Below are 13,710 nucleotides of genomic sequence, written 5' to 3' on the forward strand. Positions count from 1 at the left end.
ATATCTTCATTCAATTAAAAGCAAGGTTATTAAAGTTAATTATCAATATTGAGTCTGCCATGTTATATTCCTTTTTACTTTCAAATATAATAATTTAAATTCTAAATTTATTTTAGATTATTTTACATAAAATATTATAAATACATTTTTTAGATCCCGTGATGGGGGTGCAGTTATTTATGGTTCTGAAGAGCGCAAAATGCCGGCTAAAACTGACAGAATCCGCGCCGACATTCATGGCAACGGCTCCCCTCCTCCCAAACCAGAAAAGCATAGGATTCACCTGAAGGGAGGTAGCGCAGAGAGAAGCCACAGAACAGACAGCAATAGTTCTAAAGAAAGGTTCAGAAACAGACAGAGAGATGTCTCTGATTCAGCAGAGAGAAATGGACGGGATAGGTCAACCAGACGAATTGAAGAGACTGATATTACATCAAAAGAAGCTGCGCTAATGAATGAACTCAAAGTTAAGGTCACAGATACAAAGGGAAAGATATCAAAATTTTCTGATAAGGGAGGTAAAAATGTTCCATTGCCCCCTCCTCCCCCACCCCCAATCACTCCATCCCAGCGCCATCCCATGGTAATGAGGCCTAATGGAATTGATGATGAAAAGAACAGCTCAAGAACATCCAGCTCTTCTGGAAGACGCAATAGAGACGTGAGCCCACGTAGAGGCACAGCAAGTCCTGTCAACCATCACAGGACCAATTCTAGTCCTGACAGACGGCAAGGAAGTCCAGTTAGCCGTACCAGGAGTCCAGTTAGCAGGAGCAATGGGACAAGGAGTCCTGATAGACGGAGACAGGGTGCTAGGAGCCCCATGGGCAGGTCTGATGGGACTAGAAGCCCTTCAGATCGTGGACACAATATTCGTAGTCCAAGTGAGCGAAGAATATCTACACACAGCCCATCAGGTCGTAGGAGAAATAGAAGATATGATATGACAAACTCTAGAAATGAGGACAACAAAAGGTCAAAATCTTTGGGTCCGCTGCAGGCAAGACATGACTCGCCAACAAGGCATAACAGCCGCGGCAGTAAGGACAGGCGCCAGGATAATGACGACAACAGAGGACGGTCAAGGTCACGCGGACGACGCGCAGATGACCGTCAGATACATGATGCTGCTGGCCGGCCGCCCGGCGATGGTGCCTCGTTTCACAGGTCCAAATCGCACGGGCGCTACTCGCCTTCCCGACCTTCCGAGCTTGACAGGTCTGGGCAAGGGGGTCGGGAACTGGGTGCCGGCGGAAGATACCGTGATGGTGGAGAGCAACGACGTGTTGACAGTAGCCGAAGGTCACAGGCGCTCTCGCAATCGCGGCGTGTAGGCGAATTTTCGCCTAACAGGCGGGATGGATTTTCCCCCGTTAGGAGGGAAGGGTTTTCGCCTGTGAGGGAGATGCGAGGAGTGGGGGGGCCCCACCTTGCACCCCCTTCTCCTGAGGAGGCTCAAGCTGTCCTGGAAAAAATGCTTCCAAGGTAACAATTATTTTTATTTTTTTCTTAAATATGTTGAAAAATTCAATGTTTTCCTCACAATTATAATAATTTATATAATTAAGTTGTTTAAAAGTATAAAAAAAAAAAGGTTTGAATTGTGGTTTACTAAAAAATAAGACAATTTAGTAGTTACTCATTAAAATACATATATAAAAAGAAAAGCAAAAACTAATTCAATTTAAATCCCAACAATTTTTGGGTGTATGTGCACTAAAACTATCTGCCCCATCTCACCCGCCCACACACTGGAAACATGCACAGAAAAAAGGGAAAATCATTCTGTTAATATGTAGCAAAAATTGAGGGATCTTAAAGGATAAGACAATGGACGATAAATTGCAGACAATATACTCTCAATTAAGACCAACAAAGTTAGAACATTCTGTAGATTAAATTTACAGTGAAAAAGTTTGTTCACTGATATTTGTTTTACAATATACAGATTTATTTATTGACCCCAAATAAGAGAACTTTTTCTTAAAACCTAGAAGATCAGTATAATTTTAGATCTTTTGTCCAATCGCACCCTGTAAAAATTACCTAAACAACGTAACCTATAAGTTAAATATGTTTTAGTGGATTATTTCTTTCTAGCGCCATTTCTCTTTAAAGGATTCATCTATCACCCCAAACAGTCAACCAAAAATAGGAAATTTTAAAAGGCTTCCCAGAAGTTAAAACATTTTTAGTTTTCCTTTTATAAACATAATAAAATTATTTATACTTAACAATATCCATGCACAAACATATGTGCACAAAAATTCTACATATACAAATCATCCTTTTTTTCCACAAGGGATATTTCGAGTGGGAAATTTTCGTCCATATCATTATTTTTAATGAAGGGAGGGTAAATCATTATTTTTGCACTTCTAAAATTGCATAAATTTTTTTTATTATTTTAAAATATTTTTACGTTTAACTCCCTTTACTTTTAATTTTGGTGGCGTAGCATCTTGTCAATTAGAATATGTCAGTACGACTCTCCATATATGGCTAATAACTAATATGCTTTGAAGACATTTGTCCCATTAACTGTTATACATATTTCAAGCAAGCAATATTTCAGATTGCATCTTGACTGCACATTAGCTTCTTAAGACTATACATAGTTTTTTCATTTCTTATATTTTAAAGATTTTTCATCACATGCTTAATCATTTCTTTAAAGTTATGGGCGTTGTCTGGGTTTCTTTTACTGTGTCTATTTAAGGTATACATGTATACAATGTAAGGTATGATTGGTGGCGTACAACATCAAGACTTTATGTACAGGTATACAAATAATGGTATACATTTATTATTGTTGTACAATATAAAGACTATGTTTAGATTTGCATAGTAATGAATTGTATACAATGTAAGGTAGGATTAGTGTACAACATTAAGACTGTGTGTACAAGTGTACAAATAATTGTATAACTAGTAAGTTATTAATTGGTGTACAATATAAAGACTATGTATAGAGGTGTACAAATAATGATATACATTAAACATGTATACGATGTAATTATGATTGGTGTACAAAATCAAGACTATATTAAATAAATATATTTGATAACACAACCCTTTAAATTATAGTATGGTGCCCTACCCCTCAGACAAAATCCTGTGCATATATGGGTTTGAACTCTTTTTATGGACTACCTTTATATATAACCTGGGTGTAAACAATTATAGTGGAGAGAGAAAGCTTTAAAAATATTTATGGTTAAACAAGGACGTACTTGTCAAAAACTAGAGAAGTCACTTGACAGTCGCATTTCATTTCAAGGCCATTTTTATATGGTTTAGTTTTTGATTTTCATCTGTTATTATTAGGTTTTTTTTTAGGTTAGTTTTAAAAACTTAAAATAAATATGCTTTATTTTATTCTTTTTATGAAAGATTAAACTAAAAAAAAAATTAAACAGAAAATTACATGGCCTAAAATTGTATTTTCTCAGGTTCTAGATTCAAAATTAGAGACTAAATTTACTTCCTTGTCTCATGTCTATAGACTATACTTAGGGTCAATTTACACACCTTTTTTCTACTTAGTCAAATTTTAACAGGGATAAAGGAATATTATACTAAGGAGGGAGGGGGTAGGAGTTACAACCTTGAATATTAGTTTTATTAGGAAAAAATCAAGTCTAATAAAACTGGTTTTAATCTTAAAATTTTTCATTTTGATATCCGCGGAAAGCTGTCTATAATGCAAAGCTATAAATGAGTTATTTAATCAAACAAAATTTAGCATAAATGGATATTTAAATCCCAAGGTATTAAATAATCGAGCGATAGCAAATTGTTAGGACGAAAAACTTGTAGAAAAATGTTTGGTGAAAAATAAAAATCTTGTTATAAAATGTAGTAAGCTCTTAATGACCAATCATATTGAACGCCCTATAATAGTAAACATCAATAAATAAAATGTATAATTGTATCCCAAATTTTGCAGAGATTTTAACTTTTAAATAAAGCCTTAAAGATCAGTTCAACCCTTTACTTAAAATATACGCATTTTAAGCGTACGTGTGCAGCAGGGTTATTTCAAAGGCGAAAGGGTCGTGGGATAAAAAACACCATGAATAATTTGTGGAGCTATAAAATTAGATTTATTATGAACTTTAAGCTTTATTTTATTTGTGTTACATCTAAAGCTATATAATTTTTTCAAATTGTAGGTTATGATTTGATTTATTTCAATTAATTTATTTACTACCTTAAGGGCAAAATTATTTCTCTATACAGTGGTTTCAAGGGGGAATGAATGTCCTGTCATTTTACTGTGAGAAAATGGGGAAGTATTGTCTTGAGAAAAAAGGTCACGTAGTTTTTGACCTACCCAACAATATAATGACTTTTTATTCACATGTACATACAAACATGGTTATAGGGCTAGCTAAATTTAAGATTTACCTTCCCAGAAATCCTCACCTTGCAAGATTTTAAATTAGCACAAAGTATTTGTTTGAACTGGAAGAAATTTGTTTTGTTTATTTTTTTTTTTTTTTATTTTTTTTTTTTTTCTTAATATATCATTAAAATATAAATTTGAATATAATAATCCCTCATTAAATCCCTTATTTTCATTTTACCTTGAACTAATAAGTCGATAGTTATTAAGATGTGCTAATTTTAATTTGTATCAATACAGAATTTGAAGGTATATGTAGACTACATGACAATTAATAAAGTGTTAATTGGTGTAAAATTATGAACTTTTTGAACAACAAAAAGTTTCTTGACGTCGACATTTTGATAATGCCTTGAAAAAAAAACTGGTGTTATACTTTTGTTATGTTTATATAATTTCAGTTAAAAAGTTGTACATTTATTCTATGGGCAAATGAAAGAATCCCATTGCATGTAATCCATGTTAACAATGACGTAACAGTATATTGTACAATGTACATCAATTCATAATACCTTCCTTTGAAAGACACGGAAAACTTATCTAGACAATGAAGATCCAAACAAGGCTTTTTAAATTTTTCAGAATTTTGTTAAAATGAAGACAAAACGAAAGTAAGGGAAAGAAAAACTGACTTCAGATTGACGAGTAAATTATGTATTGTCTAAATATTACATACTTGACATCGCAGTTCCCTGATTGATATTTACATTGATAATTTCCTAATTAAATTTTGTAATACCATACCCTTTCTGATTCTTTAAAGTGAAACTTGCATAAAGTTTGAAGAAAATGGTGTGCCAATATGTAAAGGGATTGTTCCAAATGACCAAATAATGTTCATCTAATGTTAGATAGCAAGGAAGTACAAAAAAATGAAGATTAGTTATTGAGCTCAATAACTAATCTCGAGATTTTGTAACTCCCCCCCCCCCCCTAAAGTTGTAAGTCTAATAATAAAAAAAAAGTAATTGACCAAGCTATTTCCAATGCCCTTTATATATCCCGTACGATGTATGATGGCAAATAATTGACTATCATATGAAGTAGCTAAGCTCTTTAAATGTCCTTTACATTCATGAAATTACTCCTTTTGTTTAAATGCATACTACCTCACAATGCAATGTAATTCAAATCATATCATTTAAACTTCCGAGAAATTTAAAACTTGGGAATCTTATTGCAAGGACAAGGGATATCATTATAACTTTTAACAATTAAATATTGTATTAAAGTTTTTAAAAGAGTTTAAAGCACAAATGTGTGCATAAAAGAAAATGGTAGAAAACTTGTGCTCTTTGGATGGCGAAAATTTTGCCAGAAAATATTTTTTCTATGGGTCTATGATTGATACATTCCTTGTCTCTGGTGCATAAATATTCACGTAATAGTTGCCAATCTAACCCTCCTTTAAGACTAACTTTTGTTTCATGTACAATATGACAAAAGAAGAAATTTTTTATTAAACAAAAATCTTACAAAACCTCTTTTTAATTACCATTTTGTTAGTTTTTTTTGTCAAGGATAAGGAATCTGACAATCTAAGAAAATAAAGGCACTTAGAGGGGTACTTTAAAATTGAGGGAACGTCAATGCAACACTTTACCAATTTATTAATTTGTTTAAAAAGAAACAAGATTTAAGGGAAGTTGTTTTTTAGTGGTTGTTTTGCTTAGGATAATAAATAAAAATCTTTTCTGGACCTATGTAATAAAGCTTTACTAAAGGCTATAGTGGTCAACGGTTAGTGAGATCTTTTTTCAACCCAAAAAAACAGACACGCTTGTATTCCGCTTTTTCAGACAAAATAGACATTCTTTTATTGCCAAAAAGTTGAAGGTGGAAAATATATATTTTTACCAATGGTAAATTCCTATTTCCCTGTGGTTTTGTCTTTGTGATTTGTTACGTCACTCACTCCTACCACATAATACACAATATTGTAATATTTCTAATAGCTGCAGGTGTCAAGAGATAAGCAAGTATACAATTTCCTGTCTATTTTATATCTTTTAATGGGCATAACTGACATATTATCAGTATCAATGTGTCGACATTATTACCATACGTTTAATATGATATTTTAAATAGTAAAATTTACATTATAATATTAGAATCTGTATTCTAAGAAAATTATTTATGCATTTTTTAATATTCTTGTCCCTTTGTCTCTGTTAATATATGTATGCAAGTATGTAATAATGATTTTTTGTGTGTTTTTTCAATCTAGTTTGTCAAATAGCCATATGGCCATAAAAAAAGTAACATACAAGAATTGTTTTTCCTATGGGTTCTAGAAATTGATTTAAATTTTATAACAAAAAGATTTTTTGTAAGTCTTAAAATTTTAGAGTGAAAAAGTGTCTCAACCATGACACTTTGGTTGAGCTTGACTTCCGAATTAGCGGGAAGTTCACGAGATCAGTTGGCGAACATACAAACCCCCAATACCAGGAACCATCAAGTTTCAACAGCAGGTTTGAATATAGATTTATTGATGAAATTATTTCAAAGACCTGAAATTACAATATCAATTAGTTCATAATTCCAGTTATTTATAACCACGTAATCTTATTTGCTTTTTAAAAATCATTTTTCTCTACGGTAAAAAATCTTTGGAAACTTTGGCTTTAAAGGAAAATTATTTGGTTTAATAAATCATTGTTAAATGCAACAATAAGGCACATAAAAATTACTAAAACATATATTAATCATAATTAAGTTTCATGCTTAGCTGGCTAAAGCCTTTTTAAAACTACATATAATCGCCCTATACACCATTCTTCCTAATAAAATTAACAAATTCTACCTGAAGCTCTTATGGTTTCAAATCCCTGATATACTAGGGTCGTTCACACACTATGAGACCAATGATAGGCCCAATTTTGTTCTCCGAAATCTTCACACACTCATGTCTCATTCAAAAGTGAAAAACGTGGGCGCATATAAACAATCCATGCTGCGTCACTTTATGAAGGGAAAGTCAAAAAAGACGACATTTGCGCTTAATTCTAGGTTAATGATAAGGAATTTAATTTCGAACTTGATAAACACAAAGCTTCCTCGAAAAGAGGTTAAGACAAAAAGGTTTTGGTCCAGTGAAGATTCTTAACAAGACTCCCATGGCGGTCTGTTGGTCTACAGGGTCATTTGTTTTGTAAGGGTGTAGGTACCCCACCCCAAAACATACATTGAACCTTTATATAAAAGCTTCACTTTAAAGGAAAACCATATCAGTTCAGTGGTTTGCAAGAACCCTCGCTACAGACAAAGAGTCATACTGTTACTTTTATATAAAGATATGTTTCGCTTTTATTTGTATGACATTTTATTGTTCTTGTTTGTAGCAACTGTAAAAAAAACTAACATATGTAATAGGTATAACAGCAGCCATATGTACATCTTGAACAAGAAACAAATATCTCAATAAGTTCCGTTTTTGCCAAGACAATTAATATTTGCCTTAAAGAATATAATTTTGTCAATAGATAGGTCTGATGTAAGATTACCATCCGGTTTCCCTCAAAGTTCCTAGTCGACCACAGAAAACACCCACCCCTGGCCTTATTTTAAAATAAAAAATGTTTAAGGTTAGATTATATTGGGTGCAAGGTTGCCCTGAAGTGTTAGGTCACCGCAGTTACAAGCCCGAAAGGTTTACTGACCCCTGCAAGGGTTAGGAAAACAACAACTCCAACCTCTTACTGTCAACTTTTTTTTAATATAAGGTAGTTGACGATTCTTTCTTCATTGGTCAATTTGAGGGAAAGTACGGATTACCAAAAGTAAAATCCTGTCGACTTTTTCAAGCAACCAATTAGTATCAGTGTTAAACTTGTGTTGAAATTGTATTAACATAACACTATGTATATTGTATATACTATATACTGTATTATTACACTTTGGAATCGTAGATATAGGTATACCGGCAGTAATATGTTTTTGTTTGTTTTAAAATTTTGGGAAACAAAATCTTCATGATCATTTATAAAATATGATAATTGGAAAAATTGTCCTAAATGATAATCGACATTAGCTGTTAAAAATTCGTTTACAGAGCAAGGTAAAACTTAAGTCAAAAAAAAGTAAAAGAACACATAAAATCAACTCATAAGTATTTATTATTTAATTTCTATATTAAATTTCTTTATGAACCTAGTTAACACAGCTTAACTGTAACACTTTGCCTCTGGCAAGATGTTACAAAACTTTGGAAAACCAGGCATAGGGCTGAAGTAAAAGGTTATATTGTATTGTGAGATTAAGGATAACCCCTATAGATTTTCTTATTGTTTGTGATCAACCCTATTAAATATAGAACAATTTTACTTCAACAATTGTATTGGATTATGGTAATTTTATGGCAAAATGCTATTATCATATTATGTTGATTCTCATGATATTCATGTCGACATTATTAAGGCTACTATTAAGCACCTACTAGCCTTCATATAAAATTTTTTACTATTAGATTTAGTGTAATAATGCAATTAAAACATAAAGTAGGACACTGCTTAAAGCATTGGTCATTTTTTAATGTTATTTTTCACAATCGCATCGTTTACCAATCGCATTCTCCCAAGCATTAAAACTTTCTTCTCTATTTTAATTATATTATATGTTTACTCTGTGGATAAATAAACATATTGGATTTAATTGCACCACCATTTTATAACATTCTTATCAAGTAATCCCTTTTCATGGATAAAATCTATATCTTTTAAGTAATGTATATTGTATATTAATAACATACATAGATTAAAACGGATATTAATAAAAACATTGTATTGTTAGGATTAAAAAATATAGAAATTTCACACAAGGAAACAAATTGACTTTTACAATGAATCATGAAAGTATTACATGAACATTTAATTTCAATTGTTTTTTCTATTAGTATAAGACTTTAAATGAAAAGTGGTTTTGACTGACATTTTGTTTTCATACATGATGTTATATGAGCTAATTTTGTCTTATTATTGATTTAAAATAGCATAAACGTTTAACTATTTTGATATTTTCGAAAAGCTTGTATGTAATTATTTTTAAAAGAAAATTAACATATTATATTTTATTTAGATTTGCTAGCCGAGGAGGTCCACCAGGGAGTGCAGGGATGCCACCGATGCGCCAACGGAGCTTGGTTGACCTCAGACTCTCGGAGGAGTTCAGGAGAAGGCACAATAACAATAATAATAACAACATGAACAAGAGACCCTTTACTGATGATTTTCCTGTCCACATTAGAAATCAGGTAAATTCAGGGATTTTAGGTGATAGGACGATTAATGATAAATCAATGTGCGTACCCAATCATGATAGACAAAATTACCCATTTTATAGAAAAATTTTAATAGTTGAAAAGTTTAAACATAATCATTTTGGAACCAACCATCACAATCACGATTTAAACGCCGAAAGTTTTTTTTTATCTAACTTATAAGATAACGTGATTATAAAAGTTTAGGTACTTGTGTAATTTACAATGTAATGTAGTAAAGCAGGGGCAAGGGACTAGGAATTTGGCAAATAATTTTTCCATTTCCACTCCCTTTATTTCTTAACATCATAGAAACATGTCACAGCCACTTATATTTATTTTTGATTTTAAAAACCATTTTTTTCTGTTAAGATAAATGTGGCACGTAACTTTGGAGTGAGACCAGACATCCCTGGCTACATTGACGAGCAGCTGCGCTGGCAGCATCAAATGAACATTGACGCACAGCGCGAGCTCCTTGTGCGCCGTGGATTCCCTCACACACACCCACTAGTGGCTGGAGAAATTTCCATCCACCCTGAACTGTTAGGACATCTACATTTTGATATACCCAGCAGGACCACGCTGCCCCTGAATCCAGATGACTTTAGAAGATTCTTACCTGAAATGCAACGCTCTGGTATGCAGTCCGCCTTCCCGTTCAGCACAAGTGATCTTGTTAACCTACAAAAGGAAGAAATGGCTAAGAAGGAAGGAGATTCTAAAATTAAGCGCCAAAAAAGCTACAAAGAAACTACATTTACAAGCCTACAGCATGCGGCTGCTATTGAAAATAAAAACAAGAAAAATAACAAGAAATCTAGGTCCCAATCTACAGATGCTAGGGATAAGAAATTCCGTCCGTTCAGCATGTTTAGCTTTAACCAGGCTCCAGTTGAACATTCTGGCAAAAAAGAGAAGCCCTGGTTTGGAAAAGACAGACCTGATTTACAAAGCCTTCCTAATACTTTAGAAACAACCCAGCCGAATAATGGAATGGGAATAAAGAATAGATATGGCAGTGACAAATATCTGAATAGAAACGAAAAGAATCGTTCATCTTTTGGTATGATCCTCAAGGATAAATTCCAGAAGAACCCCAACATGTATTTCCCGGATACCCGGCCGGCCTCCAGGTCACCTGAGTACACAAAATCCAGCAGTAGCCGCCGGCAAAGTCAGACTCCAGGTGGTAAAGGCGAGGAATTATCAGATACTGACACTTTGATTCATAACATGTCGGAGGGAAGTTTTGATAAGGATTCTGATCTGTCAGGCGGACGGTCAATTGGAAGCAATCATTCTTCTGGAAAATCTTCCCTATCTCATGATAGTATTAATGGTACTCCTGAGATGAAACGGAGATCAGAAAGTATCACAACCCCAAAACAAATACACAACACTGCTGTACATCTAGCTTCTAATCCATCTATCATTCTTAACAAAAAGACAATTAGAAATTATACTCCACAAGAAAGTAGCAATTTATTAAGACAATTTGAGGAAGATAGACATACTTCTAAAGATAAAAGGAAAGCTGAAAATGTTGACAAAGAGCGAAGATCCTCCATGGATAAATTAATTGATGATTTCCACCGGAACCTACCCCCAGTGAAAGATACAGAATCAACAAGTCCATTCTCAGATGTTGACTCAATGTTTTCTGGTCCTCCTATGGACCCCTCAACAATCCCCTCCATCTCCGCCACCCCTATGCACGGGACAGTCACCAGCCAGACGTCCAACTGGTCAGTGGCAAGTAGTGCAGCAAGCTTTGATTATCATATCATCACCAGTGATGACTTAAAACACACGGCTGCTGCCTCAACACGTCCTAAATCAAAAGATAACTCAACCCGCCGCAAATTTTCCCAGTCAACTGCCAACCTGCCTTCCCTGATGGAAATTGACCTAAAGGATGAAAAATCCCCCGTAGAGGAAAGGATCCCCCCTGAAGGAGCTTCCTCAGACTCTCCAAAACAATTTATCCAGCGCATCGAGGTAAAAGCTGAAGAACGCAGAAGCTCAAGTAATAGCAGCACAGGCGATAAAAAGCCAAAGCCGCCACGAAAAAGTGGTAAAGAAGCGGCTAAAGAGGCTGTTCAAGATTTACTTACCCCTGACGCTGATGGCGATGATGAACTAAGCATGCTCAAGAAATTGATATCCGAAGGTCGAATATCCGGTTTGGATGAAAAGCCGCCTAGTTTCAAGCCGCCCACACCGCCATCAAAAGCCGCATCGGCCAGCCGCAAGCTCAACACTCCAACCAGATCAAATTCCTCACCGCGAACACCCGACATCCGAAAGACTCCAAGCAGTGGAGGCGATAGACCCCGCAAAAAGACAGAAGCCCCGCCACCGCCAACAACAGCTGAAAAAAGCCGCGCCACCACCTCAACCAGTCAAACTAGAACAGAATCATCTGCTGCTAAAAATCGCAAACCATCCCCTAAACGCCATCGTTCACCAGAAAGACCTGTATCAAGCGAAAACAAGCCCAGATCAAAATCCAAATCACCGCCGAAAGGCGGCGTAGACCAAGTAGACTATCAAGAAGAAGAGGCTATTAAGGCGCCGCCTGAGACCTCAGAAATTAAATTTATTGGAGGCCGCAGGATATTATCCATGGAAAATCTGCAGGAGGAAGGCAGCAGCTGGAAGGAGAATCGGTCCAGCGGCCGTAAGGAGGAGCCAAGAAAGGCTGCATCAAGGTCCCCAAAGTCAGAGTCTATTCAGAGATCAACAAGTATGCATTTACACAGAGGTAAGCAGCTTTTGTTTATTACAACACTTTGTAAGACAGACTATTTTAGGATAGATTAGTTTAGGTTGATTTGAAAGTAGAAATCCAAATATAAAAATAAAAAAAAACTGAATAATGTCATCACTCTTATCATTTTTTATATTGTGTGTTTTTTTGCCAAAATTAAACTCTTCACAGATAAAATAATGTGCAGAAGTGAGTGAACTCTTTAACTTAAAGTAATAATGTTGATATTAATAAATAAATCTTGATTTTACACTTCCTATCCAAAGAAAATTATAAATTACATAAAATAGACATGATTATGATTATTTGCTAATAAAATAAATTATATATAATAAATCTTTCTATTTAAAGGTAACATAAAATAAGTTTGAAATTGTTGTTTTAATGATAAAATTATGTGAATTTTTAATTGTTCACATAGGATACAAAACAATTCACAAAGAACGTGTCCTAACTTTTGTGATTTTATTTTAATCCATTCGTGACGAGCAAACAAAGTTCAAAGTTTTGATTTAACGGAAAATAGATTTTTTCAATAATTATTTAACAGAATTCAAAAAGTAAAATGTCAAATTAAAGATCTTACTATTTTTTTTCATAATGGCAATTTTCTTCTTTTTTGTTGCGTTTTAGTACCTTAAAACCAACTTATTTTAAAAAAAACTCAAATTACTTCAAAAATAATAGGTCTACAAAAAAACGACTTCATATCTAACCTTTATGGATTATTTTACATCTACACAACTTACTATAAGCACCGACTGGCTTTTTTTTAATCACAAAAGTTAGGACAATTTCTTTAAATTCTAAAACTTTTTTATAAACTTATTCAATTTGAATGTTAATTTTAAAAGCCTGAACCTATTTACAAGAAATAGTAGAAATAGACATGGTACAAGTTAAGATTTAAAAGATTAGCTGTTTTAAACTATCAAAGTTAGAAAATATTAAAGACTCATATGCATAAATATTTATGAAACAATTTTGTTATGTAATTCTAGCAACATGTGCAATATGTAAGGTGGCTGAATTTAGCTCTTTTCATTTCACCAAACAATTTAATGAAAATTTAATTGCTTATCTCGTGTAATTAAATTTTTTTAAAGAAGAATAAATTTGTTCAAATGAGCGAAAATGAGAATAAATAATATTTTATTGGTATTTTGATTGATGTGATTCAAATATTGAGTGTGCTAAGTTATATGTTATAGGAATGTTAATTTAATCTAACCCGAATGTAAAATCTTACAAATACTTGCATCTTTTAAAAGG

The 13,710-nt window shown here is 33.5% G+C and overlaps 1 protein-coding gene across 2 annotated transcripts in view; it reads left to right on the plus strand.

The window, feature by feature from the left end:
* Positions 1–13,710, plus strand: part of LOC145311727 (uncharacterized) — a 141,649-nt gene that overhangs the window by 126,730 nt on the left and 1,209 nt on the right. For both annotated transcript variants that reach the window (XM_080150695.1, XM_080150696.1), the window contains exons 3-5: positions 154–1,485; positions 9,485–9,659; positions 10,038–12,432. In XM_080150695.1, coding sequence (XP_080006821.1) covers positions 154–1,485; positions 9,485–9,659; positions 10,038–12,432 — 3,902 coding nt within the window. The remainder of the gene's footprint in view (positions 1–153; positions 1,486–9,484; positions 9,660–10,037; positions 12,433–13,710) is intronic.

This window comes from Acartia tonsa, chromosome 2 (genome assembly GCF_053477335.1).
Source record: "Acartia tonsa isolate MP-2025a chromosome 2, ASM5347733v1, whole genome shotgun sequence".
Classification (NCBI taxonomy): Eukaryota; Metazoa; Arthropoda; class Copepoda; order Calanoida; family Acartiidae; genus Acartia; species Acartia tonsa.